We start from the raw sequence: 25,778 nt of genomic DNA, 5'->3' as shown, positions 1-25,778 counted from the left end.
CATGCTTGAACAAATGCTGTAAGAGCAGTTCCGGGTTTTCTTGATTCGCGGTTGGTTGAATTCACACATGCAGAACTCGTGGATAAGGAGGGCCAACTGTACTCTGATGAATACAGGCCAAGAGTCGACAAACGCTCCTCATATGTTAGCCCCTGCATTCCAGGAATCATCCTCGTAAATCTTCTCTGAACTCTCTCCAACATCAGTACATCCATTCTAAGATAGGGGGCCCAAAACTGCACACAGTATTCCAAATGGGGTCTCACCAGTGCCCCATAGAGCCTCATCAACACCTCCTTACTCTTATACACTATTCCTCTCGAAATGAATGCCAACATAGCATTCGCTTTCCTTACTGCCGATCCAAACTGGTGGTTAACCTTTAGGGTATCCTGCACTAGGACCCCCAGGTCGTTTTGCACTTCTGATTTTTGAATTTTCTCCCCACCTAAATAATAATCTGCCTGATTGTTTCTTCTTCCAAAATGTACAACCATACATTTCTCAACATTGTATCTCATCTGCCATTTCTTTGCCCACTCTCCTAAACTGACCAAGTCTCTCTGTAACCTTTCCGTTTCTTCAACACTTCCTGCTCCTCCATCTATCTTGGTGTCATCCACAAACTTAGCCACAAAACCATTTAATCCATAATCTAAATCATCAATATACAGTGTAAAAAGAAGAGGCCCCAACACTGACCCCTGCGGAACACCACTAGTAACCGGCAACCAACCAGAATAGGATCCCTGTATTCCCACTCTTTGCTTTCTGCCTATCAGCCAATGTTCCACCCATTCCAATATCTTTCCTGTAAGTCCATGGGCTCTCATCTTATTAAGCAGCCTCTTATGTGGCACCTTATCGAAGGCCTTTTGAAAATCCAAATACACAACATCCAATGCTTCTCCCTTGTCAATCTTATTGGAGATTACCTCAAAAAAATTCCAATAGGTTGGGTGAGGCAGGATCTTCCCCTTATGAAACCATGCTGGTTTGGGCCTATCTTGTCATGCACCTCGAGGTAATTCATAATCTCATCCTTGAGGATCAACTCCAATAATTTTCCAAATGCCTACGTTAGACTAATAGGTCTGTAATTTTCTTTTTGCTGTCTCCCCCCTTTCTTAAACAGTGGAACAACATTTGCGACCTTCCAGTCCTCCGGAACCGTGCCAGAGTCTACTGATTCCTGGAAGATTATTTCCAATGCCTCCACAATCTCCAAAGCCACCTCCTTCAGAACCCATGGATGCACTTCGTCTGGTCCAGGAGACTTATCTATCCTTAGTCCATTTAGCTTCTCAAGCACTTTCTCTCTAGTAATCTTGACTGTACCTAATTCTATTCCCTGAGACCTCTGGCTATCAGGTATGTTGCTAATGTCTTCCACTGTGAAGACTGATGCAAAATACTCATTTAATTCCTCTGCCATCTCTTTGTTACCCATTATAATTTCTCCAGCATCATTTTCAATTGGTCCTATATCTACCCATGTCACTCTTTTACTCTTCATATATTTTTTAAAAAACTCTTAGTATCCTTTTTATGTTAATTGCCAACTTCCTTTCATAATTCATCTTTTTTTCCTAATGACTTTCTTAGTTTCCTTTTGTAAGCTTTTAAAGTTGTCCAGTCCTCAGTTTTCCCACTAATTTTTGCTTCCTTGTACGCTGTCTCTTTTGCTTTTGTTTTAGCCTTAACCTCTCTCGTTAGCTACATTTGTGCCATTTTTCCATTCATGATTTTCTTTTTTCTTGGAACATATTTTTCCTGCACTTTGCTTATTTCTTGTAGGAATTTCATCCAATTCTGCTCTACTGTCCCTCCATTGAGCTTACTTTTCCAATCAACTTGGGCCAGTTCCTCTCTCATACCACTGTAATTTCCTTTGTTCCACTGAAATATCGATACACCTGATACCAGCTTCTCCTTTTCAAATTAGAAACTGAACTCAATCATATTATGATCACTACTTCCAAGGGGTTCCATTACCTCTAGCTCCCTAATCACCTCAGGCTCATTACACAGCACCCAATCCAAAACAGCTGTTCCCCTGCTGGGCTTATGGACAAACTGCTCCAAAAAGCCATCCTGTAGGCATTCTACAAACTCCCTCTCCTGACATCCAGTACCTTCCTGACTTTCCCAATCCACTTTCATATTAAAATCAACCATAATTATCTTGACATTTTCCTTCTGACACGCTTTTTCTATTTCCAGCTGTAACTTGTAGTCCACATCCCGGCTGTTGTTTGGAGGCCCGTATATAACTACTATACTCCTGGTGACGGGTTTCGGCCCGAAACGTCGTCACTACCTCCTCCCATAGATGCTGTCTGGCCTGCTGAGTTCTGCCAGCATTTTGTGTTTTTAACTACTATTAGTGTCATTTTACCCTTGCCATTTCTTAACTCGACCCATAAGGATTCTACTTCTTTGGATCCTATGTCCTTTCTTTCTAGTGATTTGATATCGTGGCTTACCATCAGGGCCACGCCACCCCCTTTACATACCTTCCTATACACTGTGTATCCTTGGACATTCAGTTCCCAATCACACTCATCATTTAGCCATGACTTGGTGATGGCCACAATGTCAATTCTTTAACCTGTAGCTGTACAACAAGGTCATCCATTTTTTTTCTAATGCTGTGTGCATTTAAGTGCAGTACATTTAGACCAGTATCTGTTCTGCTATATTTCTGTCGCAGATTATCCTGTCTATTCACCTGCCTGTCCTTCTTGCCATCTTTGCTGCTCAGTATCTTTGACTTATTTCTATTTTCTTCTTCCTCGACCCTAACACCCTGGTTTCCTTCCCCCTGCCAACTTAGTTTAAACCCTCCCTAACAGCTATATTAAACAATCCCACCAGGATATTAGTACCCTTTGAGTTCAGGTGTAACCCATCATTTTTGCATAAGTCATACCTATGACTTATGCAAAATAGATCCCAGTGATCTAAGAATTTGAAGCCCTGCCCCCTGCACCAGTTACTTAGCCACACATTCATCTGCTTAATTCTGCTATTCTTACCATCATTAGCGCGTGGCTCAGGCAGTAATCCTGAGATTATTACTCTGGAGGTCCGGCTTTTCACTTTTCTTCCTAGCTCCCAGTAATCTTCCTTCAGGGCCTCCTCTCTTTTTCTGTCTAAGTCATTGGTACCGACACGTACCAAGACTTCTGGTTGCTCGCCCTCTCTCCTGAGAATACTCTGGACCCGATCCGAGATATCTCGTACCCTCGCACCAGGGAGGCAACACACCATCCGGCTATCCTTGTCCGGCTCGCAGAATCTCTTGTCTGTTCCCCTCACGATGGAATCCCCTATAACTACTGCATTTCTCCTTGCTGTCTTGATCACGGCACTGGGCAGAGTGCCAGTCCCGTTTGCTGTGGTCTTCCTCTGTCAGGTCAACCTCTCCAACAGTATTTAAAACGGTATATCGATTTCTGAGGGGGACTGTCACAGAGGTGCTGTTCACTTATCTCTCTATAGGTATTATCCATTACCTCCTCACTTTCCCTAATTAGCTGAAGGTCATCAAGTTGCAGCTCCAGATCCTGAACACGGTCCTTAAGGAGCCTCATCTCAATACACCTGGTGCAGATGTAATCCTTGGGGAGGCTGGGAGTCTCCCAGGGTCCCCACATCTGGCACTCCAAGCACAACGCTAATCCTAGATGCATACCTCTAATGCTACTGTTATCACTAAATAAATAAATCTGTAACTTACCCCTTTACCATAAGACTCAATGGTCACAGGAAGCATCTTCCTGTTTCTGCCTAAAATATGGAACCTGGCAGAAATACTTTGGTATTGTCTGTACGAGTTTCCTTTGGGTGTTCTGGCTACCTTCCATGTCCCAAGAAAATGGTACATTTGTGGAATTCATTGCCACAGATGGCTGTGGAGGCCAAGTAATTGGGTGTATTTAAAGCAGAGGTTGATAGCTCCCTGATTAGTCAGGGCATCAAAGGTTACGGGGAGAAGGCAGAAGAATGGGATTGAGAGATATAATGAATCAGCTACATAAAGGAACCCATAGGAGGTGGTGGCATAATATGATTGAATTCATACTGTAATTTGAAAGGGAGAAGCACAAGTCATTTGTATCGGTATTGCAATGGAATAAAGGGAATTACAGAGGCATGAGAGAGGTGCTTGCCCAGGTGGATTGGAGGGGGATACTGGCAGTGATGACAGGATAGCAGAGGTTTCTGAGAATAGTTCACAAGGGACAGGATAGGTATGTTCCACAGAGGAAGACTTCTCAGATGGCAGGGCTAGGCAACCATGGCTGACAAGGGAAATTGAGGACTGCATAAAAGCCAAGGGAAGGGCGTACAAGGTAGCAAAAGTGAGTGGGAAATTGAATGATTGGTAAGTTTTAAAAATCTAACAACAGGCAACTAAAATGGATATAAGAAGGGTGAAAGATACTAGCAGTGTGCCAGAGGTCTGTGAGTGCCAGGGAGCAGGAGTGAGTGCCATTGCTATTACAAAGGAAAAAGTGCTTGGTAAACTCAAAGGTCTTAAGGTGGACGTCATCTGGACCAGATGGACTACATCCCAGAGTCCTGAGAGAGGCTGCTGAAGAGATGACGGATGCATTGGTCATGATCTTTCAAGAATCACTTGACTCTGGCATGGTCCTGGAGGACTGGAAAATTGCAAATGTCAGTTCGTTCTTTGAGAAGGGAGGAAGACAGAAAAAAGGAAATTATTGGCCAGTTAGCCTAATCTCAGTGGTTGGGAAAGTGTTGGAGTCTATTATTAAGGATGAGGTTTTGGGGTACTTGGAGACTAATGATAAAATAAGTCAAAGTCAGCATGGCTTCTGTAAAGGGAAATCTTGCCTGAAAAATCTGTTGGAGTTCTTCGAGGAAGTAACAAGCAGGGTAGACAAAGAAGAGGCAGTGGATGTCATTTACTTGGATTTTCAGAAGGCATTTGATAAGTTGCCTCACATAAGGCTGCTTAATAAGATAAAATCCTATGGTGTTACAGGAAAGATACTGGCATGGATAGAGGAATGCTGACAGGCAGGAAGCAATGAGTAGAAATAAAAGGAGCCTTTTCTGATTGGCTACTAGCCTCAGGATAGAGGGACATCCATTTAAAACAGAGATGCAAAGAAATTTCTTTAGCCAGAGGGTGGTGAATTTGTTGCCATGTGCAGACATGGGGGTCAGGTCGTTGGGTGTATTTAAGGCAGAGATTGATAGGTTCTTGATTGGACATGGCATCAAAGGTTACAGGGAGAAGGCAGGAAAATGGGGTTGACGAGGAGAAGGAAAGGATCAGCCATGATTGAATGGCGGAGCAGACTCGATGGGCCAATTGACCTAATTCTGCTCCTAGGTCTTATGGTCTTCTAAAAACAAGGAGGTAATGCTGAAGCTTTATAAGACACTAGTCAGGCCACACTTGGAGTATTGTCAATAGTTTTGGGCCCCTTATCTCAGAAAGGATATGTTGTCATTGGAGAGAGGATGACGAGGATGATTCCAGGAATGAAAGGATTAACATATGAGGAGCGTTTGGCAGCTTTTGGGCCTGTACTCACTGGAATTTAGAAGAATGCGTAGGTATTATTTTTAATATGAATAAATCCATTCAAAAATGTTTGAGCACAATGATGTGTGTTTTAAGCTTATTTATCTTCTACTGATAGGAGGGGGAGAAAAGAGAACTCATCTTCACAATCTGCTCCATATCATAGTCCATGTATCTTATTGTCTACCAGCAATGCACTTTCTCTGTATCTGTAATTATAACACTATCACTTGCATTCTGGTTGGGTGGGATCTTTGATTTTACTAGTTGCTTTACTGAGAAAGCAAGAAGTGAAGACAGAGTCCATGGAGGGGAGGGTGATGGACTGAGTTGTGTCCACAACTTTGCAATTTCTTGTGGCCTTGGGCAGTTACCATACCAAGGCATTATACATCAAGATAGGATGCTTTTTTATGGTGCATTGATAAAAATTATTGCAGGTCGATGCAAGGGTTAAAAGTGTTGCCTGTTAGTTTGCAGAACTGGAGGCCACAGCGCAACGCTGGCAGCAGCTCTATGAGGAGAAGAGTTCCCAGTACGAGCAGCTACTGAAACGACAGAGCAAGACGCTAGAGAATTGTAAGGTTGGTGCTGGAGGTGATCACAGGGCATGAGTAACAACCGTATGCCACCTCGCTACTTCTCCACCATCCACTGAGCTCAGGGCTCACCTTTCACCCAAGTACCACCATCCTGCATGAACCCCATGTCCCTGATTCCTTTAATATCCAAACATCTCTGTCTTCACTCTGTCCAGCGACAAAATAAATAAACAAGTAATACTGAAAACCTGTGTCCTTGAAAGTGAGCCCTTAGGTTGTGGAATTAGTTCAGTGTTGAGGTGAGTGAAGCTATCCACGCTAGTTCAGTAGCCTGATGGTTGAAGGGTAATAATTCTTCCTGAACATGGTGGTGGGTGTCCCCTTTAATGTTTGCTACACCACTGTGCATGTAAAAGGATGCATGCTATGTCCCTTTGTACACCAATGCCACCCATCTCACCATTTATAAATGGGGCTTCCGTCAGCACAGAAACAGGCCCTTTGGTCCATCTAATTCGTGCTGTTCCATTTAAACTGCCCAGTCCCATTAACCTGCACCTAGACCCATAGCCCTCCATAACACTTCTATCCATGTACTGTTACGAACCCCGTAACTGGGTCACTTACCAGCAAAGATAGAGAGGTCCGTTGAAGTCTGATGGTACTATTTTTAACAGTATTTATTAGTAAAAATACACAAAAATAATATCAATGCAAACATACAGATAATATACGTTGTCAATACTAAATCTAAAAGTGCGGGTATAATAATAATCAATAAGAAATAACTCTATCGTTGTCTAGGGGATAATGTATTGTCCGATGGAAATATAAAAGTCACTCAGTTCATTCAGGCTGCAGCCTTTTGGTTGTCGCTGTGTTGCACTTTGTTGGAGAGAGAGAGAAATAGGAATAGAATGGGAACAGGTTCCACTACGGGTTTTCCAACCTTTATGATTTTGATCCTTCGGGAGTCCCGTTGGTGTGGCCGTTCACTCGTGGCCTCTCCTTTAGCTAAAGCCGTTCTTCCGTGGTGAGGCCGCCAATCCCAGGCAAAGGGAAAGGACGCACACGAGCCCCCCACCAGCTGTCGCTATTAAACGCTGTCACGGGATTTCTAGCGTTTCTCCTGGTGCGTCTAAAGGGGTTGTTCCCCAGACCCTCTTTTATCCTTACTCACGGGGTCTCTGATGTCAATCAGGTTGGGATGATGCAATCCCTCAACCAGCCCACTCTGGTCATCCCAAGGGGTTTCAATGAATAGTACAGTACTCAATACACAATTCCGTCTCCAAGAGACAATAGCCGTTATCAGTGGTTCCGTCTTGCTGAGGCCAGGACACATTCCAAACCCTGTGTATTCTGGACGTCTCTCTCTCATTTCCTGGGTCCCAGACCCAAATTAATAGCGATCTTGCGATTCTCAAAAAGGAGGGGGCGACTTTGTACCCTTCGGCCCCTCAGAGTTGTGGCATATTCGTAACAGTACCTATCTAAACTTCTCATTTCTCTTAAAAAACATTATGATCATGGCTGTATACATCCTCCCGCAAGCTAATGCTAAGCTAGCATTAGCACAGCTATACTCAGCCATCAGCAAACAGCAGGATGCTCACCCTGATGGTGCCTTCATTGCGGATTTTAACCTACGATCTGTGCTCCATAAATTCTATCCGCATGTGCAGTGTCCTACCAGGTGATTAAACACTCCGGATCATGTGTACATGAATGTCAAAGACTCATACAGAGCCTCCCTCAGCCCACCCCCTGGGACAATCTGAGCATGTTTCACTGTTTTTGATGCCAGCATACAGACCACTTATCCACAAAACTAAACCTGCAATAAAAACAGTCAAAATATGGCCAGAAGATGCCTCTTTACAACTCCAAGATTGCTTTGGTCGTACCCACTGGGACCTGTTGCACAACAGGCTACACACGGCACAGAGGTGAACTTGGAGGAGTACACATCCACTGTGCTTTTTTACATCAACAGTTGTGTAGATAGTGTAACAGTAGACAAAAAAAAAAGATATTCCCAAACCAGAAACCGTGGGTGAATAGAGAGGTACAAAATCTTTTAAAAGCACGCAATAATGCATTTAAATCTGGTGATGCCTCAGCATACAGTGTTGCCAGGTCAAACCTGAAAAAAGGCATTAAAAAAGGCCAAAGACATCCATAGGCAATGGGTGGAGGACCACTTTAACAGTGCTGACAATCGGAGCATGTGGCAAGGCATCAGGGCTATTACTGACCACAAGAGTAACCCTGTCTGCCCCCACAGTGATGTCACACTGGCCAATGAACTCAACACCTTCTTTGTAAGGTTTAAAATTAACAACAATGTGAGGAGTGCAAGAATCCCGGCCATAGAGGATGAACAGGTTCTTACTGAACACAGATGATATACAGTCCATGGAAAGCTGCGGGCCCAGAAGGAGTTCCAGGACGGGTACTTAAAGATTGTGGTGAACAACTGACTGGCATATTTACGAGGATTTTCAATCTGTCTCTATCTCAGGCAACGGTCACCAAGTGCCTGAAGTCAGCCATCATAGTGCCTGTCACGAAGAAAACAAACATCAATAATTTGAATGACTATCGTCCGGTTGCCCTCACACCAACAATAATGGAGTGCTTTGAGAGATTGGTCTTCTCCCACATTAAGGTCACTATGCCTGCTACACTGGACTCACACCAGTTTGCCTATAAAGCAAACAGGTCTGTGGAGGATGCCATATCATTAGCTCTTCACACTGTCCTGACACATCTGGAGGGAAAGGACACTACGTGAAGATGTTGTTTGTTGATTATAGCTCTGCTTTTAATACTGTCATCCGCAGCAAGCTTATCTCCAAACTTCACCAGCTAGGCCTCAGCTCGTCACTCTGCAACTGGTTCCTGAATTTCTTGTCAGAGCATTCACAGGCAGTGAGACTGGGCCCCCACCTGTCCTCCACTACTATCCTGAACACTGGTACACCACAAGGTTGTGTATTGAGTCCCATACTCTACTCCCTCTTCACTTATGACTGTGTACCTGCATTTAACACCAATACCTTGGCAAATTTGCAGAAGACACTACAGTGATCGGGTTGATCTCCAACAGAGACGAATCAGCGTACAGAGCGGAGATACAGAACTTAGTGAGCTGGTGCTCAGAGAACAACCTGTCTCTTAATACAGGAAAGACTAAGGAGCTAATTATCAACTTTGAAAAGTCACAGGATGACGAGTACCCTCCAGTCTACGTTAACGGAGACATAGTGGGGAGAGTGTCCAGTTTCAGGTTTCAGGGAATACACATCTCAGAAGACCTTACATGGTCCACTAACACCACAACAATAGTTAAGAAAGCACAGCAACGCTTGTTTTTCCTCAGGACGCTGAAGAAAGCTGATCTACCTGAACAGATGCTGGTGACCTTTTACCGCTGCACCATAGAGAGCATCTTAACATACTGCATCTCTGTGTGGTATCTCAGTTGTACAGCAGCTGATAGGAAAGCACTTCAGCAGGTTATCTCTAGCGCACAGAAGATCATCGGGACACAGCTCCCAGCCCTGGAGGACACCTACAGTTCACGCTGCCTAAAGAAAGCTACAAGCATCTGTAAGGACAATACACACCCACGCAATCATCTGTTTGAACTTCTCCCATCTGGCAGACGTTATAAGATTTTCTATACCCGCACTTCCAGACTGAAAAATAGCTTTTTCCCCAGAGCTATAATTGCTCTGAACCAATCAATCAAATATCATCTATAAATTTGTTATATTGCTACTTTTAATACTGGTTTTATGGCTGTCATGCATCTGAGTTGCGCTTTTGTACTGCTGGACATTGCTTGTACCGGCTGGTTACTTGATTTTATTTATTGTTTATTTATTTGTTGAGTCCGAGAGTTGCAAACTCATTTTCGCTGTATTGGTGCATGAAAATTGTACTATGCAATGACAATAAAGATATTTCATTTCATTTCAAATTGAGCTCACATGCATCACTTGCGCTGGCAGCTCATTCCATACACTAACGATCCATGACCTCTGGTTGTAGTCCCACCTAAACTCTGGAAAAACCTGTTTGCATTTACCCTATCTATACCCTCATAATTTTGTATACCTCTTTCAAATCTCCTCTCAAAGAATACACTCCTACCCTATTCAATCTTTCCTTATAACTCAGGTCCTCCAGACCCAGCAACATCCTTGTAAATTTTTTTCTGTACTCTTTCAACCTTGTTTACATCTTTCCTGAAGGTAGGTGACCAAAACTGTACACAGTACTGCAAATTAGGCCTCAGCAATTTCTTATACAATTTCAACATAACATCCCATCTCCTGTACTCAGTACTTTGATTTGTGAAGGCCAATGTGCCACAAGTTTTATTTATGACCCTATCTATCTGTGATGCCACTTTCAATGAATTCTGGACCTGTATTCCTAGATTCCTTTATTCTACCACACTCTTCAGTGCCCTACCGTTCACTGTGTAAGACCTACCCTGATTAGCCCTCCCAAAGTGCAACACCTCACACTTGTCTGCATTAAATTTTATCTGTCATTTTTTGCGCCAATTTCCAGCTAGTTCAGATCCCGCTGCAAACTCTGGTAGTCTTCCTCACTGTCCACTACACCCCCAATCTTGGTGTCATCCACAAATGTGTTGATCCAGTTAACCACATTATCATTCAGATCATTGATTATAGTTGACAAATAACAATGGACCCAGCAGTGATCCCTGTGGCACACCACTAGTCACAGGCCTCCACTCAGAGAAACTATCTTTCACTATCACTCTCTGGCTTCTCCCACAAAGCCAATTACGAATCCAATTTACTACCTCATCATGGATGCCAAATGACTGAACTACCTTGACCAGCCTCTCATGCAGGACCTTGTAGACAACATCCACTGCCTTGCCTTCATTAACTTTTCTGGAAACTTTCTCAAAACTCTACAAGATTGGTTAGACCTACCATGCACAAAGTAATGCTGGCTTCCTCTAATCAGTCCATGTCTATCCAAATACACATATATCTGGTCCCTGAATTTACCTTCCATTAAGTTTCCACAATTGATGTCAGGTTCACCAGTTTATAATTTCCTGGTTTATTTTTAGAGCCTTTCTTAAACAGCAGAACTACATTAGCTAACCTACAATCATCTGGTTGCTTACCTGTCTCTAATGATGATTTAAAAATCTTTGTTAGGGCCCCGGAAATTACTGCACTTGACTCCCACTGAGTCTGAGGGAAAATGTTGTCAGGCCCAGGGGATTTATCCACCTTGATTTTCCTCAGGGTAGGAAACACCTCCTCCTCTGTAATCTGTACAGGGTCCATAAGGTTGATGCCACTTTGCCTCACTTCTATAGACTCTGTATCCATCTCCTGAGTAAATACAGATGCAAAAGATGCATTTAAGATTTCCCTCATCTCTTCTGGCTTCATGCATAGATTACCATTCTGATCTTCCAGAGGATCAATTTTGTCCCTTGCTATCCTTTTTCTCTTAACATATCTGTAGAATCCCTCAGGATTCTCCTTCACCTTGTCTGCTCGCTCAACCTCATATCTTCCTTTAGCCCTCCTGATTTCTTTTTTAAGTGTTCTCTTGCAATTCTTCCACTCCATTTGTTCTTACCTGCCTATACCTGCTATGCACCTCCTTTTTCTCTGATCAAGGGCCTCAGTATCTCTTGAAAACCAAGTTGCCTAAACCTGCTATCTTTACCTCTTATTCTTACAGGCACATACAAGCTTTATACTCTCAAAATTTTACTTTTGAAGGCCTCCCATTTTCCAAGTACACTTTTGCTAGAAAATAGTCTGTCCCAATCCACATTTGCCAGGTCATTTCTAATACCATCAAAATTGGCCTTTCTCCAGTTTAGAATCTCAACCAGCAGACCAGACCTATCCTTTTCCATAATTATCTTGAAACTAATGGCATTGTGGTCACTGAATGCAAAGTGTTCCCCTACATAAACTTCTGTCACCTGCCCTGTCTCATTCCCTATTAGCAGATCAAGTATTGCACACTCTCGTTAGAATGTCTATGTACTGATGAAGGAAACTTTCCTGACCACATTTGACAAACTCTATCCTTTCTAGTCCTTTTACAGTATGGGATTCCCCGTCAATAAGTAGACAGTTAGAATCACCTACTATAATAACCTTATGTTTCTTGCAACAGTCTGCGATCTGTTTACAAATTTGTTCCTCTAAATTCCCAGTACTATTAGGTGGTCTATAATATAGCCCTGTTAACATGGTCATACCTGTCTTATTTCTCAGTCTGTCCTGACTGAGCACTACTATGCCATTTCCCTGACTAGTAATGCCATCCCTCTCCTTTTAATCCTTCCTGCTCTATCACATCTAAAACAGTGGAACCCCAGAATATTGAGCTGCCAGTCCTGCCTGCCTGTCTCACTAACGGCTACAGTGTCATAATTCCAGGTGTTGATCCATGCCCTGAGCTCGTCCACGACACTTCTTGTATTGAAATATATGCAGCTCAGGACACTAGTTGCACCATGTTCAACCTTTTGATTGCTGACTTTGTCTGAGGTCTTACCAACATGTCTCTACAACCTCTCCACTAACTGTTCTGGCACTCTGGTTCCCATCCCCCTGCAACTCCAGTTTAAAATCCACTATGCAGCATTAACAAACCTTCCTGCTTTGATGTTAGTTCCCCTCCAGTTGAAATGCAAACAGTCCCATCTGTATAGGTCCCACCTTGTCTGGAAGAGAGCCCAATGATCCAAAAATCTGATGCTCTCCCCCCTACAGCAACTCCATAGCTATAAAACTGTATAATCTTCCTAGTTCTGACCTCACTAACGCATGGCACAGGTAGCAATTCTGAGGTCACAGCCCTGGAGATCCATGAATTCCCTATGCAGAACCTCGTTTCTCCTCGACCTACCCATGTCATTGGTACCTACATGGACCACGACCTGTGGCTGTTCACCCTCCCACTTAAGAATGCTGAGGAGTCAATCTGAAATGTCCCAGATCCTGGCACCTGTGAGGCGACATACCATTGGGAAATATCATTCTTGTCCACAGAACCGACTCGAGATGGATTGAATCATATTTTCCATAAATTTATGGACATGGGTGAATTTCCTTGATTACAAGGTGGTGGTAGGTTCACCCTGGGAGACTATAGTTTCTGCCATCTTTGATGTCCATGACTGCCACCTGCTGGTGTGTTTCAGATCAGCAGTGCCAAAAGACTTGGGCCAATCTTGATCTGTCCTGATGAAAGGCCTCAGCCTGAAGCATCAACTGTCTATTCCTCTCCATTGATGCTGACTGACCTGCTAAGTTTTTCCAGCATTTTGTGATGTGTTGCTCCAGATTTCCTGCATCTGCAGAATCTCTTGTGTTCAGTCCAATTCAGTTCCCTGTCTGGGTTTGAGAGTGGAGTGGGATGGGGAGACGAATGGCTGCATATGGAATTTGGGGCAGGGTTGGGAATTCCATAAACTCAATTGAGTTGAGGCCTTTTTCCTTTCATCCTTCCCAGCAACAAACAACAGAGGTGCAAAGGCTGAAGCAGGAAATTGAGAACGAGCGGAAAATTCAGCAAAATGACAAGAAAGTTCTTCAGAGCCAGATCACGAACTTACAGGAGGTGCTCCAGAGCAAAGAGGAGCTGCTCAAAAAGTAAGGAGAGTTTTAAAGATTTAAAGATGAAATTAGAGCACATGTAGTCATGGGGAGAACATGCAAACTTTTTACAGACAGTGATAATCCTACACAACCCAGTTTCTGTAAAGCATTATGCTAGCAGCTACACAATCATGCCAGTTAGCTGGTGCCCAGAGATCAGATGTGGGATTTTGTGGGATGAAGCACCCTTGAAGGTGATGCATTGACTCAGCGTTCATGAAGCTACACCTCACATCCAAGGCTGCAGTTTCTCTCAATTTTATTCTTCACAGTCCATCAAACACCCCTTCTGTCACCAGTCACCTCCACCAACACAAGATGGAGAAAGGTGAGGCATATGGACCTAATCTGACCCTCTTGCATTGATGACCCCATAAAATATTCACCTGGCTTTGATCTTTCATGATGCAAGTGAGTGTTCTGCATCTGTTTCTGGTCTGGTTGCATCCAGTGACTATTTTGGGCAGGAATCCAGTGAAATTACCCCATTCCAATATGGGATGGTTCAGATCATATCTGGTGTGGTTGCTTTCACCCTCCCATTCATGTCAACAGTTGGACTAATGAGATTAAACATTGTCTGTTGCTACTGTGGTGAGATTTTAAAGCCATAAGACATAGGAGCAGAATTGGGCCATTTGGCCCATCGAGTCTGCTTCACCATTCAATCATGGCTGATTTATTACCCCTTGCAACCCCGTGCTCCTGTCTTCTTCTCTTCACCTTTGACGCCCTTACGAATCAACCTTTGCTTTAAAATGACTTGGCCTCCATGGCCATTTGTAGCAATGAATTCCACAGATTCACAACCCTACCGCTAACAAAACTCATGATTATCTCTGTTCTAAAGGGACATTCCTCTATTCTGACTGAGGTTGTGTCCCTCCTCTGGTCCTAGACACCCCCATCCCCCCCATGTAGGAAACATCCTCTCCATGTCCACTCTATCCAGGCCTTCCAATATTCTAAACTCCAGTACTCCAGTGAGTACAGGCCCAGAGCCATCATTCCCAGGATCAATCTTGTAAATTTGCTCTGTGATGATGCTTGGCATGGAATGGGTGTTGAGATTTGTCAAAGTTGTAAATGGTTAATCTTTCAATAATGACCTTCGCCATCAAGGACATGCCCTTTTCATATTGCTACCATCAGGGAAAAGGTTTAGGAGCTTGAAGACACAGTCAACATTTCAGGAACAGCTTCTTCCCTTCCACCTTCAGATTATTGAACAGTGGTGCCAGAAAGCTTGTCAACTCTGTAGAATTTTCTCTATTTCTGCATAAATATGACCTAAAACGTCATCAGATTTTCACTGAAGTCCTAAGACAAGATGAAGAGAACTTGATTAAATAAATAACACAAAAAACATTATACTTGTTCATTTATTTATTGAGAAAAATTATCAAATATTACATGTTATCAAAGATCACCATGCCTCACAGTTGTGATGAGGTTTTGGTGTTGGTGTGCAGTGCCCTTTTCCCTCCAAACATTGCAGTGTGCATTTCTGCCAAAAAGTTCAATTTTTGTCTCATAAGTCCACAGAACGATGTCCCAGAAGTGTTGTAGAACATCCAGGTGGTATTTACAAACTTGAGACATGCTGCAATGTTTTATTTAGAGAGCAGTGATTTTCTCTGTGGTGTCCTTCCATGAACACCATTCTTGTTTGGTGTTTTTCTTATAGTGGACACATGAACAGAGACTTTAGCAAGTTCTAGAGATTTCTGCAGGTATTTTGCTGTTACCCCTGAGTTCTTATTCAACTCCTTCAGCATTGCACATTGTGCTCTTGATGTGATCTTTGCAGGACACCCACTCCTCGGGAGAGTAGCAACAGTACTGAGTTTCGTCTATTTGTAGACAGTTTCTCTTACTGTGGACTGATGAACACTCAGGTCTTTAGAAATGCTTTTGTAGCCTTTTCCAGCTTCATGCATCTGTACAATTCTTCTAATGTCTTTTGAAAGTTGTTTTGTTCGAGGCATGGTGCCCATAAAGAGATCTTTCTTGAGAAGAGCAGGCTCTGTCAGGAACCTGACTTTGTGTGTCTTTTTTATAGGTGTAGGTACAGCCCACACCCCCAGTCTCATCTCACTGATCGGAACACCTGACTCTAAATAGCTTTTGTAGCAGACATTAGCCCAGATGTTCACATACTTTTTCTAGCAAATACATGTAATATTGGATAATTTTTCCCAATAAATAAATGAACACACACACACACACACAGACGCAGATGAAGGCACAAACACAGACACACGTGTGCGCATAGAGATAGTCGCGCGAAAGGTGGACTGGGATACGTGTGCAGATGGACAGACGCAGACAGGGACACGCTCGCAGACGGACAGGTGCAGGCAGGCAGACACACAGACATGCATGCAGACAGACACGTGCACAGAGAAAGACGCAGTCGCAGACAGACAGAGGCAGACAGATGCACACACACGACGCGCACACGCAGAGACATGGACAGTCAGAGACAAGCGCAGAGACACACAGATGCGCACACAGGCACACACAGACACAGTTTAACTGAGTAACAAATTACAGGTGTCCACCGCTTTATGAATGCTCGCTTTACACCACTTCACTTTTACAAAAGACCTACATTAGTAACCTGCTTTCGCATTACAAAGAGGATTTTCGCTTTTACGAAAATTTTTCCCATATAAATTAATGGTTCTTTGCTTTATGCCATTTTGGCTTAAGAAAGGTTTCATAGGAATGCTCAACCTTTGTAAAGGGGGGGGGCACCTTTATGTGTTTAAAAGTAGGACAGAACAAACTTGATCCCTACCAATTCTACAATACTTCCTAATAGTTATTGAGGGAGGAATTCATCCAGTGTATGCTGACATATTCTTTTGACTGAAGGAACAAAATCGCGCAGACAACTAGTGTATGTACAATGTCCTGTGTATGTTACTAAAAAGGGCTTCTTTGGTTTGTTACAAGTAAGGATGCTTCTTTGTCTGTTAAAAGTTTCTCTTGCCGTTGTTTCGCTTTAGAATGGCTGATAAGGTAATTGTATTCATTTGTTAATCAATGGGGAATGTTATTGTGTTTTGTGAGGCTGGGAACGTGGGGGAGGGGTTGCGCGGGCTTGGGGTGTGAGGGGAGCCTGGAGGGAGACGCCGAGGAAGGAGGACGTGCGCTCGGACGACCACCGGGGAGTCCGAAGTGGGAGTTTCGGGAGGACGACCACCGAGGAGTCGAATGGTTCGCTGGATGAGCTCCACCGATGTGCACTAAACTGACTGAACTTTGATAAGTTGGCGCCTTTTGTTTTTTTCTTGTATATATATATATATATTGTATTGCCTAATACTCTTTTAATTTTAGTAAACTCTTTAAAGTGTATTTCATAACGGTATTTGTTGTGGGTTTGATACTGTTGGCGGGCGCGAGGCATAAACGCGATTCTCACAGCACCTGCGTGTACGGGAGGTGGGTTGGTGTGTGGCTGGATCTCTTTTTCCCCTAGACATATACCAGCCTGTTGGGTAAGTGTTACATGTAGATAATGAACAAGAAAAAATTTGAAGATGCTGGAAATCTGAGCAGCACACACAAGACGCTGCAGGAACTCAGCAGGTCAGGCAGCATCTATGGAAAAGAGTAAACAGTCGACATTTCGGGCCCAGATCCTTCATCAGAACTTGAGAAAAAAGATGAGAAATCAGAAAAGAAGGTGGGGGTATGGGAGGAAGAAGTACAAGGTGGTAGTTGATAGGTGAAACTTGGAGAGGGGGAGGAGTGAAGTAAAGAGTTGGGAATTCGATAGGTGAACGAGATAAAGGGCTGGAGAAGGGGAAACCAGATAGAGGATAGAAGACCATGGAAGGAAAGGAAGGAGGAGGAGCACCAGAGGGAGGTGACAAACAGGTAAGGAGATGAGAGAGAGAAAAGGGGATGGGGAAGGGGAGGAGGGTCATTACCAGAAGTTAGAGAAATCAATGTTCATGTTATCAGATTGGAGGCTACCCAGATGGAATATAAGGTGTTGCTCCTCCAACCCGATTGTGGCCTCATTGTGGCAGTAGAGGAGGCCATGGATGGACTTGGCAGAATGGGAAGTGGAATTAAAATGGGTGGCCACTAGGAGATTCTTCTTTCACTTTCACAGTGATCACTCCCTACGTGACTTCCTTGTCCCCACTGATCTCCCTCTTAGTACTTATCCTTACAAGTGGAACAAGTGCTACACCTGTCCCTACACCTCCTCCCTCACTACCATTCAGGGCCCCAAACGTTCCTTCCAGGTGAGTCGACACTTCACCTATTGGTCTGTTGGGGTCAGCTACTTTTTCTGGTGCGGCCTTTTGTATATGGATGAGACCCGATGCAGATAAGGAGACCAATTCGCCGAGCACCTATGCTCCATCCGCCAGATAAATCAGGATCTCCTGGTGGCCGTCCATTTCAATTCTATTACCCATTCCCTTTCTGATATGGCCTCCTCTACTGTCACGATGAGGCCACAATCGGGTGGGAGGAGCAACACTTTGTATTCCGTCTGGTTCACCTCCAACCTGATAGCAAGAAAATTGATTTCTCAAACTTCTGGTAAACCCCCCCCCCCCTTCACCATTCCCCATTCCTGTTTTTCTCTCTCACCTTATCTCCTTGCCTGCCCATCACCTCCCTCTGGTGCTCCTCCTCCCTTTTTCTTTCTTCCGTAGCCTTCTGTCTCTTTCACCAATCAATTTCCCAGCTCTCTGCTTCATCTCTCCCCCTATCACCTTGTGTTTCTCTCTCCCCTCCAGGCCATTTATAAAAATCACAGAGTAAGGGTCCCAGAACAGATCCCCGAGGCACTCCACTGGTGACCGACCTCCATGCAGAATATGACCCGTCTACAACCACTCTTTGCCTTCTGTGGGCAAGCCAGTTCTGGATCCACAAAGCAATGTCCCCTTGGATCCCATGCCTCCCCACTTTCTCAATAATCCTTGCATGAGGTACCTTATCAAATGCCTTGCTGAAATCCATATACACTACGTCTACTGTTCTTCCTTCATTAATGTGTTTAGTCACCTCCTCAAAAAATTCAATCAGGCTCGTAAGGCACGACCTGCCTTTGACAAAGCCATGCTGACTATTCCTAATCATATTATGCCTCTCCAAATGTTCATAAATCCTGCCTGTCAGGATCTTCTCCATCAACTTACCAACCACTGAAGTAAGACTCACTGGTCTATAATTTCCTGGGCTATCTCTACTCCCTTTCTTGAATAAGGGAACAACATCCACAACCCTCCAATCCTCCGGAACCTCTCCCGTCCCCATTGATGATGCAAAGATCATTGCCAGAGGCTCAGCAATCTCCTCCTTCACCTCCCACAGTAGCCTGGGGTACATCTTGTCTGGTCCCGTTGACTTATCCAACTTGATGCTTTCCAAAAAATTTGCAGCATCTGCAGATTTTCTCTTGTTTGTGATAGAAAGGATGTGTAAGGTTAAAGCCAGAGTAATCCCAGTGGTGATGGGAGCACTCAAAGCTGTGACACCTGGACTGGGAGAGTGGCTCCGACAAATCCCAGGAACAACATCTGAGATCTCGGTCCAGAAGAGCACACTACTAGGAACAGCAAGGATACTGCGCCGAACCCTCAAGCTCCCAGTCTCTGGTAGAGGGAGACTGAGGGAGAAATACACATACACAGCACCCATAAGGGGTGAAAAAAGATTTCTTAAAATATGTATATTTCTTGTCGTAACTTACAGTAATTTTATGTGTCACATTATACTGGTGTTATAAAACAACAAATGTCATAACATATGTCAGTGAACATAAACCTGATTCTGATTCTGGAACAACTTTTTATAGGTTGGAGAAGCAGGTCCAGGGACAACAACAGGAACTGGAAAACCAGAAGAAACAAGGCCAGCATGAACAGTGAGTTGCAGATACCCTTGTAGTAGAAGAGGGAGACATGATGTCATTCAAACGTACACAATCTTCACGAGTCATAATCACAAAAGATTCTCCCCTTTCGCCTTCTCTCCTTTTCCATTACCCATTCTGGCTCCCCTGTCATCCCCTTCTTTTCTCCTCACTTGCCTACTACTTCCCTCTGTTACCTCTCCTCCTTCCCTTTCTCCCATGGCCCACTCTCCTCTCCAAATAGGTTCTTTCCTCCCCAGCCCTTTATTTCTTCCACCTACCACCTCCCAGCTTCTCACTTAATCATCCCTCCCCCACCCATCCACCTTCCCCCTAACCTTGTCTCACTTATCACCTGCCAGCTTGTCCTACTTCCCCTCTCCCCACCTTCTTATTCTCACATCTTCCCCCTTCCTTTCCAGTGCTGATGAAGAATCTCAGCTTGAAATGTCTATTTCCCTCCATAGATGCTGCCTGACCTGATGAATTCCTCCAGCACTTTGGTGTGTTGATATGTTAGCCAAGTTAACTTGATGAATCAACACACACAACATGCTGGAGGAACTTAACAGGTCAGGCAGCATCTATAGAGAGGAATAAAAAGCTGACATTTCAGACCAATGCTCTTCATAAGGACTAGAAAGGAGGAGGACAGAAGCCAGAAAAAAAAGAGGAGGGAGAGTAGCAGGAGCTGCATGTTATAAGTGAATCCAGGTGAGGGGGGGGTGGGGAGGGGAAGAAAATGGAAATAATCTGAGAAGCTGGGAAAGCAAAGAGCTGAAGAAAAGGGAATCTGACAGGACAAGGCATTCCCCTCCAAAAATGCTGCCTGACTTGCTGAGTTCCTTCAGCACTCTGTGTCTGTTGCCCTGGATTTCCAGAACTGCAGAATCTCTTGTGACTTAGTGTGCCAATACAGGGACAATTTTTTTAGAGATATAGCATGGTAGCAAGCTTTTCCAGCCCATCGAGTCTGCGATGCATTATTGCACCCATGTGACCAATTAACCTACTAACCCATACGTCTTTGGAATGCACGAGGAAACAGGAGCACCCGGAGTAAACCCACGCAGTCACAGGGTGGTGGTACAAACTCCTTATAAATAGGAACAGGAATTCATACTGGGTCACTGATGCTGTAATGCTATTATGCTACTGTGCTGCCCATGGCTCTAGAACCAGAGTCACTGTGTCAAAACAGTTAAGACAGAAGAGAAAGAGTTTCTTCAACCAGAAGGTGGTAATCCTTGGAACTGTATATCCAATGAGGCTTTGAGTCTCAGTTGTTGAGTATGTGGAAGACAGAGATAAATAGATCTTTGGGAATGAAGGAATTTGACAGATGTGGGGTCACTGTAAGAACTGTTGCACTGAGTAAAAAAAAAAACCTGCCATAATCGTATAGAATAGTATAGCAAACAAGAGAAAATCTGCAAATGCCAGAAATCCAAACAACACACACAAAACACTGGAGGAACTCAGCAGGCCAGGCAGCATCTAAGGAAAAAAGTACAGTTGATGTTTCGGGCTAAGACCTTTCAGCAGGATTGGAGAAAAATAGCTGAGGAGTAGACTTAAAAGGTGGGGAGAGAGAAACACAAGGTGATGGGTGAAACTGAGAAAGTGGAAGGGGGTGGAGGGGTGAAGTAAAGAGCTAGGAAGTTGATTGGTGAAAGAGATACAGGACTGGAGAAGGGGGAGTCTGATAGGAGAGGACCAAGTATGAGGGCTTGATCTGCACAGAACAGCTCCCCTGCTGTTAGTCTTGCCTGTGAGCCAATGAACTGGACTTGCAGTATTTTATAATCTGTATCCCTTTGTTGTCTCCACTAATCACCACCTAGCCTCTGTCTTTTTTAAAAATCTTTTTATTAATTTTAAACAAACATAAATGAAACATGATTACAGAGAGTTTGAAAGTACATAATTAATAGGTTAAGTATACATTCATATAGATGATAATCCATATATAATAACCTCCCAAACTCATAGTAATTACAAAAAAGTGAGTATATAAGAAGAAAAAAAAATCCCCCCCAAAAAAAGGAAAAAAAACCTAACCAGCATGGTCCATTGCATTATGTCAAATATACACAGTAGCATCAATAACTCCGCACCTCCATCCAAATAATTAAGGATAATGGAAACAGGGTTTAGGAAAAGTCAGTTTAACTGATATGAAAATGTTGAATAAATGGTCTCCAAGTTTCTTCAAATTTAACTGAAGAATCAAAGACAACACTTCTAACTTTTTCTAAGCTCAAACAAGAGATAGTTTGAGAAAACCACTGAAATATAGTTGGAGGATTAATTTCTTTCCAGTTCAATAGGATAGATCTTCTAGCCATTAATGTAACAAATGCAATCAACCGTCGAGCTGAGGGGGATAAACAAATATTATCCACCATTGGTAAACAGAAAATTGCAGTAATAGGATGTGGTTGCAATTTGATATTCAGAACTGTTGAAATAATACCGAAAATATCTTTCCAATAATTTTGCAAACAAGGGCAAGACCAAAACATGTGGGTCAATGAAGCTACTTCAGAATAACATCTGTCACAGAGTAAAATCGAGCAAGTTTATCCTTGGACATGTGAGCCCTATGTACAACCTTAAATTGTATTAGGGCATGTTTAGCACAAATAGAAGAGGAATTAACTAATTGTAAAATTTTCTCCCACTGCTCAGTGGGTATAAGACAATGAAGTTCTTTTTCCCATTCCTTCTTAATTTTTTCTGATACTTCTGGCTGTATTTTCATGATCATATTATAAATGGTGGCTACTAAACCCTTCTGGCAAGGATTCAGAGCTAAAAAATTTTCCGTAATGTCCATTGGACATAATTTTGGAAAAGACTGTAACATATTATTCAAGAAATTTCTAACCTACAAATACCTAAAAAAAAAAGTTTTAGGTAAATTATATTTATTAGATAGCTGTTCAAAGGACATAAAACTATTATCTAAAAATAGATCACTAAAACATGTTATACCTTTTGTTTTCCATAATACAAAGGCTTGATCCATAAAAGAGGGTCGAAAAAAAAAGTTAGATATAATAGGGCTTGATAAGATAAACTTATTCAAGCCAAAAAACTTACGAAATTGAAACCATATTCGCAATGTATGTTTAACTATGGGATTAGTTATTTGTTTATTCAATTTAGATAAAGAAAAAGGAAGTGAAGATCCTAAAATTGAAAACAATGAAAAGTCTTGTACAGTTTTACATTCCAAATTTACCCATTGTGGGCAAGATGCTTGTGTCCAAAATATTAAATATCGAATATTTGACTGCCCAATAGTAAAATCTCAGGTTTGGCAAAGCCAAACCACCCTCCTTCTTAGGCTTCTGTAAATATTTTTTGCTTAGTCTAGGATTTTTGTTCTGCCACAGATACGAAGATATTTTAGAATCAATAACATCAAAATAAGATTTAGGAATAAAAATTGGTAGTGCTTGGAATAAATATAAAATTTTGGGTAACACTATCATCTTAATAGCATTAATTTGACCAACCAATGACAAAGATAATGGAGACCACCTGGTAACGTTGCTTAATTTGGTCAATTAAAGGTAAAAAATTAACTTTAAATAAATCCTTATGTTTCTTGGTAATTTTAATACCCAAATAAGTAAAATGATCTGTGACAACTTTAAATGGTAAGTGTTTATAAATTGGAACTTGCATATTTAATGGAAGTAATTCACTCTTATTAAAATTCAGTTTGTAACCAGAAAAGCTACTAAACTGAGTTAGCAAGGACGAAATAGCAGGAATAGATCTCTCAGGGTCAGATATGTATAGTAACAAATCATCAGCGTATAATGATAACTTATAAGTCCCTTCCCCACGGGTAATACCCAAAATATTAGGTGATTCACGAATGGCGATAGCTAAAGGTTCCAAAGCAATGTCAAATAGTAAAAGACTTAAAGGACAGCCTTGCCTCGTACCACAAAATAACTGAAAAAAAGATCTTTGACCTAGCCTCTGTCTTTATCTCCACTCTTCACTTTCCCACCTGGCTCCATCTATTCATTAAAACCTTCTTCATCTGGATCCACCTAGCACTGCCTGGTATTTGTCTCACCCCTCTCCCTCAGCTCACTGCCCTCTTACACTCTCAGTCCTGATGCAGAGTCTCAACCCAAAATGTCGAGCATCCCTTTGCCTTCACGGATGCTGTCTGACCTGCTGAGGTAGCTTGTTTCTCGTTGTAGATTCCAGCATTTACCGTCTCTTGTGTCTCTTTATAGTCCAATAATCTAAAAGCATTTCACTGGCTGGAAAGCACTTGGGATATCCTGATCTTATTCAGGGCGCTACATAAATGCTAGATTTTCATTAGATGTTTTTAGTGCCCTTCAGGGCCTCTGCTTAGGCCAGTTGCTCAGCTCTGGCACCTCATGCCTGGTGCTCAAGTGTACTAGGCTTCTGCTCCTACTACATGCTGTTTCTCTGGCCCTGCTGTGCTGTGATAGCTCTGGAAGTTTTGTCCCACCGAGGAAGGTCCTTTGTGTTTGTGTGTGTGTGTGTGAGTATACTTTTGTGCGTGTGGACTGCACACTTGTTTGTGCACGTGTCTGTGCTTGTGAAAGTATGCTTTTGTGCATGTGTGTGCAAGCAAGATATTTTTGCTGTCTCCTGTTATATTTCCGTGAGCAGAGTTGCTGCTTGTTTACATCAGGGAAGGAAAGGTCCAAGGTATCAGGAGGAACAGCCTATCTGCTGGAGGAAGCCAACAGGTCAAGCAGCATCTGTGGGAGGAAAGGAACTGTCCGCATTTTGTGCTGAAACCTTGCATCACTCCTGATGTATTTCTGAGTTGTCAGGGTTTGTGACTGCTGTTCACATTTCCCTCTCAGTCATTGGATAAAAACCAATGAAGCTATTTCTGAAATGTATCCACTTGTATTGTTAATCATTAATCAGCTGCTGCTGATGGGAGACGTGTGCTTCGCTGTTTTTCAGAGACCAATGGGCACAGGAGAAGTCTCAGCTGGAGAGACAGTCAGCGAAAAGCAAGGATGAGTTCATCGAAGCCATGAGAAGAGCAATGGCTGCCGAGGTACCTCAAGGACTCTGACAATTCAGTTACAAAGGATTCATTTTGCCATAATCAGAAACAGGAAATGCTGGAAACAGTCACATATCAGGCAATGTTTCTGGAGAGAACAAACCAGAAGAGTCACTGAGTTAAAACATTGACTCTCTTTCTCTTTTTACAGATGCACACTGACCTGCAGGGGATTTCCAGCAGTTTCTGCTTTAATTTCAGGTTTTCAGTATCTGCATTTCATTATTTCTGTTTTGCCTTCATCCTTTCATTGGAATTAAATGGACTAGGAGCAGGACGGAAATTATGCAGATGCTGAAAATTCAGAGTTATACACACAAAATGCTAGAGAAACTGAGTAGGTCAGGCAGCATTGATAGGGAGGGGGGAATGGACAATTGATGGACAATTCTCCTAAGGGCCTCCACTCTGTTTCTGCACCAGTTCCACATTTTTCCAGTAAATCTTCTGTGAAATGTTTCCTAAGCGTTATCACTCTCCCTCTACTTTTTCTTGTAAGTTTAGTAGGTATAAACTCAGACTCCCACAGGTGAGTTCTATCATCCTTCTAGTAAAGTACTCATTGCTAATTTTTTGTAAATTACAGAAAGTGGTGGAAACAACGCAGTCCATCACAGGAAAAGCCCTCCCCATCACTGAGCACTACCACAAGAAAGTAGTGTCGATCATCAAGAGCCCCCCATCATCTAGGTCACAGTCTCTTTTCACTACTGCCATCAGGCACCAGGTCACACACTACCAGATTCAGGAACAGTTATTATCCTTCAACAATCAGGCTCCTGAACCAGCGTGGATAACTTCACAAACTTCAACACTGAACTGATCCACAACCTACAGACTCACTTTCAATAATCATATAACTCATGTTCTCAGTATTATATTTTATTATTTTATATATTTATTATTAGAATTATTAGTTGTTTTTATTTGCATTTGACTTTGTTCATGGATGGGGTCACGAGTTTCTTTTGGAAGTGCATCGAGGAAGTTGTCCCCCAGA

General features: G+C 42.8%; 1 protein-coding gene across 4 annotated transcripts in view; it reads left to right on the top strand.

Moving 5' to 3' along the window:
• Positions 1-25,778, top strand: part of LOC140716952 (E3 ubiquitin-protein ligase DZIP3-like) — a 195,102-nt gene that overhangs the window by 125,151 nt on the left and 44,173 nt on the right. For all 4 annotated transcript variants that reach the window (XM_073030129.1, XM_073030130.1, XM_073030126.1 and 1 more), the window contains exons 26-29: positions 6,040-6,150; positions 13,654-13,793; positions 19,636-19,704; positions 24,673-24,769. In XM_073030129.1, the coding sequence (XP_072886230.1) occupies positions 6,040-6,150; positions 13,654-13,793; positions 19,636-19,704; positions 24,673-24,769 (417 nt within the window). The remainder of the gene's footprint in view (positions 1-6,039; positions 6,151-13,653; positions 13,794-19,635; positions 19,705-24,672; positions 24,770-25,778) is intronic.

The sequence above is a fragment of the Hemitrygon akajei genome, chromosome 26 (genome assembly GCF_048418815.1).
Source record: "Hemitrygon akajei chromosome 26, sHemAka1.3, whole genome shotgun sequence".
NCBI lineage: Eukaryota > Metazoa > Chordata > Chondrichthyes > Myliobatiformes > Dasyatidae > Hemitrygon > Hemitrygon akajei.
The sequence above is the reverse complement of the archived record's forward strand: the minus strand, read 5'-3'. Positions and strand labels throughout refer to the sequence as shown.